The sequence below is a fragment of the Lactuca sativa genome, chromosome 5 (assembly GCF_002870075.4).
Source record: "Lactuca sativa cultivar Salinas chromosome 5, Lsat_Salinas_v11, whole genome shotgun sequence".
Taxonomy (NCBI): domain Eukaryota; kingdom Viridiplantae; phylum Streptophyta; class Magnoliopsida; order Asterales; family Asteraceae; genus Lactuca; species Lactuca sativa.
In genome coordinates, this window is record NC_056627.2 from 243,542,218 (window position 1) to 243,547,953 (window position 5,736).

Below are 5,736 nucleotides of genomic sequence, written 5' to 3' on the forward strand. Positions count from 1 at the left end.
TATGAAATGATGATTTTACTATTTTTGTATTAAGTAATTTATTTTATCTATTAAGAAAATAAAAAACACCTACTACATTCACTTTCATATACCCATCTTTTTTTTTTTTTTTTTTTTTTTTTTTTTTTTTTTTTTTTTTTTCTATCTCTCATCGCAAACTCGGTCAATCTAAACTAGGGAGGTGATGGTTTTGGGAGGAGCTTGCTTGAAATGAAAAAAACTTGTAATTTTTTAACCTAGGGATTGTAAGTATAGAAAATGGCAAACGGTATAGTCCAAATATGTAGTTTTCTCCAACAAAAAAAATTCTAAAAAAAGTAAATGTAACAACACAAAATTTATCAAAAATATTGATTAGTTATGAGAATATTAGGCTACTTTGTAACTTTGAATTTGATGTCTTACACATACCATATCAATATTTGAAAATTTTCTTATAAACCAACATATTCGAGGAGTCATCACACATAATATGTTGATATTACGCAAATATCGAATCCTTGATACGTTTTAATTATTTAAAGCCAAGGAGAATTATGAAGGGGTGTGACAACAGATTTAACTTGGAGATATTTGTATAAGCCTTCCATCCCAAATTCTCTTCCAAATCCGCTTAATTTATAGCCTCCATACGGGCCATCCGCATCGAATGCCAAATAACAATTGATCCAAACAATACCCGCACGAAGCGATCGTGAAACAGTGTTTGCTATGTTCAAATTGTTTGTTGCTATTCCTGCAGCTAAACCATAGCGTGTTGAATTCGCTCTTTCGATTGCCTCCTCAATTGTCCTGCAAAGTTTATAGATAAAAATATCATAAACACATAAAAAAAAAATAAGTACAAACGTTAAAATAAAATCAATATCCTTCGGTTACAATTCTCATTTGGGAATTTTAAATTTTGTTGTGATTATTATTACACATGAACCAGATTCATCGGAGAAAACTCCGATCAATGTGGTCCAAAAATATGGTTCAATCCAAATTCGTCTGATATTTTATCTAGAAATTTAACATTATTATTTACTATTTGTGAACTAGAACTCACTTGAACTTAAAAAGAGATATTACTGGGCCAAAAATTTCATCTGTTGCAATAAGCATATCATCCTGAAATGCCCAAAAATATCAAAATTGTTAATATGAGTTAATCACACTAATTTGGTATCGTAAATCCGGTTATTTTAATTACCGTAACATTTGTGAAAATCGTAGGCTCGATATAAAGTCCCTTATCCCCAGAAGGCTTTCCTCCTGTTACCAACGTTGCACCTTGTCTTTTCCCATGTTCGATATACGAAAGCACTTTCTCATATTGTGCCCTATCAACCTATAAATTAAGTCATTAGTTATGATAAAAACATTTTTGGAAAATGATTTCAAGTTATCGTTTTTAGAATTACTTGAGGTCCTTGACGAGTGGAAGGATCAAAGGGATCACCAACTGTTATGTTTTTCGCATTCTTGACAAACTTAGTCACAAATTCATCATAAATTCCTTCTTGGACGAAAATCCTCGAGCTACACACACAAAATTCACCCTACAATAACAAATTTAATGTAATGAAATAGTAGTAAAATGATATAATAAACAAATAAATGAAAGTATAATATTATTTATTGTAGTTAGTCATTGATTTATGTACCTTGTTAGCGAAACCACCCAGGAGAGCAAGATTAACGACTGAATCAACATCCACATCATCAAAAACTATTAAAGGGGATTTGCCACCGAGCTCAAGAGACACAGATTTTAAATTACTCATGGCAGCAGCTTGCATCACAAGTCGTCCTACTTCTGATGAGCCTGTGAAACTGACACAATCGATATCCATATGAGAACTAATCGCAGCTCCGGCTGTGGGTCCAAATCCTGTTACCACATTAATCACCCCATCCGGAACACCAGCCTAAATAACCACATTTACATATCAATGTTAATTTTGTAAATATGTAGAAATCAAAGGACCTTTTGGTCATTCCCCTAAAAACGTGGAAAAGTTTATATATAACCATTTATTGTACATATTTTTATAAATTATTTGTATTAAAACTTAAGGTTATTTCCATAAAAGACCTTATATTCTAATTTTTTTTCTTTTTAAACCTATTTTTTTTTTTTCCAAAAAGACCCAACTTTTATGTGTTACTTGTTATTTCAGACTTAGCAGGTCACCAATAGGTAAATTAGATATGTTTGTTTCATAAAACACCCGATATTTTGTAGTTTAGACCTAAAATGATTTTTTTCAAAATAAACTCAAATTTAAAATTGGTTATAATCTTCAAGACCAAATATATAAGGTACTTATTGACTACACCGAAAAAGAAAGTATACATATATACACTAAAAATGTTATCTAATCTATTATCTTTTGAGCGAATATAACCTAAAAGAATTGAAATTTTTTTATTTTTCTCTAAAAGATATAATTAAAATTTATCTTGGATATATATATATATATATATATATATATATATATATATATATATATATATATATATATATATATATATATATCATATCATTAAACATGATATATTGTTTATAGAAAATGTTATTATTACCGATAATAAAAAGTTTGATGTTAATTTGATATTTTTTGGTAGCATGGTTAATACATGACTAAAAAGAATCTTTTAGCATAATAACAAATTTTTTTATTTGTAGAAAAAAAATCATATAATTTAACAAACTATATACAAAATAATTTTTAGTTTGTCCATTATACTTATTTGGTGAGTTTGGACATATTTCTCTCTCTCACTTTTCTATATTATTTTTTTGGCCAAATTTTTTAATCAATTTTTTTTAGAACTGTTAACAAATGCACTCATTATTATACTCCTAAAGCAAAGCCATAAAATATTTTGTATTTAGCCCATTATTAAATAATATGTTATAACTATATCAAATAAATACATAAAAATATTAATCCTAAACATTGTATTTGTTTTGTTTAGATATATGAGATTCTAGTTTAAGACTTTCTTAAAAAAATGTTAACATCACATATGAACACATACAACTATATTTTGGGAATAAAACTGTTTGAGCATAAGTTGAAATCCAAATAGCAAGAATGATGCACACTTAAATATTAAAATACGATGGTTGACATTATTAACAATGGTTGGAATGTGGTGAATGAGCAAAACTGACAAAACTATGAAATTTTGTTGTAGAGAAAAAAATTGAATAGTTGGCCTACTACCTCATTTTATTAATCTATCTTATGTATATATGGTGTTTAGATCAATACATGGTGTTTGTATATCACTGTTATTGAATCTTAAGGATAATCATAATAATTACCAAAATAAAATTTAGGATTTCATTTTAATTTGAAAGGATATAATTACGTTATTATGCATGAACGAAGTTAAGCTTCATTAAATCGATGTAGTTAAGTACCTTATACAACTAGTGTTAAAGGTTGTAACCAATTTTAAAGTTGAGTTTATTTTGAAATAAAAAAAAAACATTTTAGGTCTAAACTGGAAAAAAAATACAAAATATAGGGTTTTTTATGAAATGAAAATACTTGATTTCCCTTTTGGTAATGTTAGGGTCTAAAATAACAAGTAATATGTAAAAGTTGAGTTTTTTTTCATAAAATAAAAAAGTGTTAGGTCTAAAAAGAAAAAGAATCAAAATATAGGGTCTTTTATGAAAATAACCTTAAAACTTATTTATTGTTGACGTACCAATTTAGCTAGATTTGCACAATAAAGCGCTGAAAGTGGAGACTGTTCGGCTGGTTTTACCACCATGGTGCACCCGGCAGCCATTGCCGGGCTAACTTTAAAAAAGAACATTCCTGCAGGGAAGTTCCATGGGATTATGTGCCCAACGACACCGATGGGTTCATGTAATGTGTATCCTTGTAATTGGTTTGACATTTTTAATGTTTTTCCATGTATTTTATCTGCCGCGCCTGCATAATATCTGAAAAGTATGTCATTAATCAAATATATCCATAAGTGAAAAAAAACATTAATAAGGTGTTTCATTTTTATCTAATGATCTTAGAGTATTGGGTATGAGCAACGATGTTATGAAGCCAACTATTGTCATCTTAGATTTCAACATGTTATAACAAGAAGTGGGGATGGTGTACATATGTTATAATATGTTAAGAAGTAGAGATAGAAGAAGAAAGAAAGAATTTGATTGGTTGATGAAAGCAAAAGCAAATCACATTTTTCGTTTTTTCTCGTTGTCGTTACAACGAGTTGTGCTTTAACACCCCCTTAACTAGAAAGGGGGTAGTGTTCATTTTGTTATGACCAAGTTATGAGGTGCCACATCAACAATAATTTCATTTCTCGTTCTCTATACCTATACCGTATGCTTTTAATGAATTAAATACTTAATCTTGACAATTATATGTTGTTAATACGGACATAATCTACTTAATAAAATAAGCCAAAAAAAAGCTAAGCTAAATGTATTAAGCAGTAACTCTTGAAGTATTCGTCAATTTTTTCTCACAATCTCTTTAAAATTGTTTGATTATTTGTTAGAAATATTACTCATTCAATTATAGATTCCTTGGAGTTAAAAGAATAAAAAAAACATCCTCTCGTGTTTGAAAATAACACAGAATTCAGAAATACGAAGACATACCTAAGTACACTTGCTCCAAAGGGTATGTCCCTCGCTTTCCCGTAGGTCAGCACCTTGCCAGCATCAATGGCGTCCAATAATGCTAATTCTTCGATATTTTCTTCCACTAAATTCACAAATTTCATCATAATCCTTCCTCTTTCCTGTTAAAATATCAACAACTAAACCGATTATTATTATTTATTTAATCCGATAATAATTGAAATATTTTAAATTAATTCTTACCGATCCCGACATGCGAGGCCAAGGGCCATGATCGAAGGCTGCACGAGCAGCCTTAACAGCCAAATCAATATCATCTTTATCTCCTTCAGCAATATTCGCAATCACTTCTTCTGTTCTTGGATCAATCGTCTCAAACGTTTTCCCTATCTCACAAATTTTTCATCAAGTTAAAAACGAAACTGTTGTAACTAATCATCGAAATAAGTGGGAATTAACTACCTGAGATAGAATCGACGAATTCTCCATTGATGAAAAGCTTGGTGAATTTGATATTGGGGAGTTTGACTGAAGATTTAGAGTCGCCATTGCTGTGTGTATCTGACATTTTTTTTTTCTTGTTGTCGTCTTCAGTGGTGGCTGCTAATGGCTGCAATTAGTGGAGGAGACGATATGGTTTTTAATGGTGGAAAATTTTCGTGTGTAAGATAAAGATCCCATTTGCCGTTGGATCTCGATGCCGATGTTAACTATTTTTGTCGCAGCATTAAGCAAAACGGAAGCATATTTAGTTGGCTTTCAAACAAAAAGTTGATGCAAATCATGTTGTCGGATATGAATAAGTTAACTTTGGCTGTGATTTTTATGTATTAAATTTTTTTAAACAATTAAATGTTGTTAGTGTAGGGTTAGGGCTTAAACCAAGACCTTTAGGGTTTGGTATTGTCTTTATATTCCTTTGTAATTTTCATTTGAAAGATGCACAAGTTAACAAGCTATGATGTTAAGATGATATGAGAGATTTAGGTTAAACCATCTTGCCTTATGTTCATATTGTATATAACCTATTTCTATATTAACAATATACTACGCCATTTTATTATTAGACAATCTTCGATTATAACCAAAAATTACACAATCAATGATCCAAATCATATTCT

General features: G+C 29.7%; 1 protein-coding gene across 2 annotated transcripts; it reads right to left on the reverse strand.

Annotated features, from left to right (window-relative positions):
- Positions 1 to 337: 337 nt before the first annotated feature.
- On the reverse strand, positions 338 to 5,311 carry LOC111904175 (aldehyde dehydrogenase family 2 member C4). Of its 2 annotated transcripts, XM_023899958.3 has the most exons (9): positions 5,078 to 5,311; positions 4,859 to 5,001; positions 4,634 to 4,776; positions 3,712 to 3,952; positions 1,650 to 1,913; positions 1,407 to 1,544; positions 1,196 to 1,333; positions 1,052 to 1,113; positions 338 to 792 (listed from the first exon to the last, which is right to left on the reverse strand). In XM_023899958.3, the coding sequence occupies exons 1-9, from the start codon at positions 5,181 to 5,183 to the stop codon at positions 519 to 521; spliced, it is 1,509 nt and encodes a 502-aa protein (XP_023755726.1). In that variant the 5' UTR covers positions 5,184 to 5,311; the 3' UTR covers positions 338 to 518. The 2 variants fall into 2 exon arrangements, with proteins under 2 accessions (XP_023755726.1, XP_023755727.1); XM_023899959.3 differs by lacking the exon at positions 5,078 to 5,311 and having other exon boundaries at positions 4,634 to 4,794; positions 4,859 to 4,998.
- Positions 5,312 to 5,736: the final 425 nt, after the last annotated feature.

Coding starts and splice junctions, on each gene's coding strand:
- LOC111904175 (XM_023899958.3), bottom strand. CDS start 5,183: ATGTCAGATACACACAGCAATGGCGACTCTAAATCTTCAGTCAAACTC. Junction 5,002..5,077: donor ATTCGTCGATTCTATCTCAG/GTAGTTAATTCC, acceptor TTTGTGAGATAG/GGAAAACGTTTGAGACGATT. Junction 1,114..1,195: donor CGATTTTCACAAATGTTACG/GTAATTAAAATA, acceptor TGGGCATTTCAG/GATGATATGCTTATTGCAAC.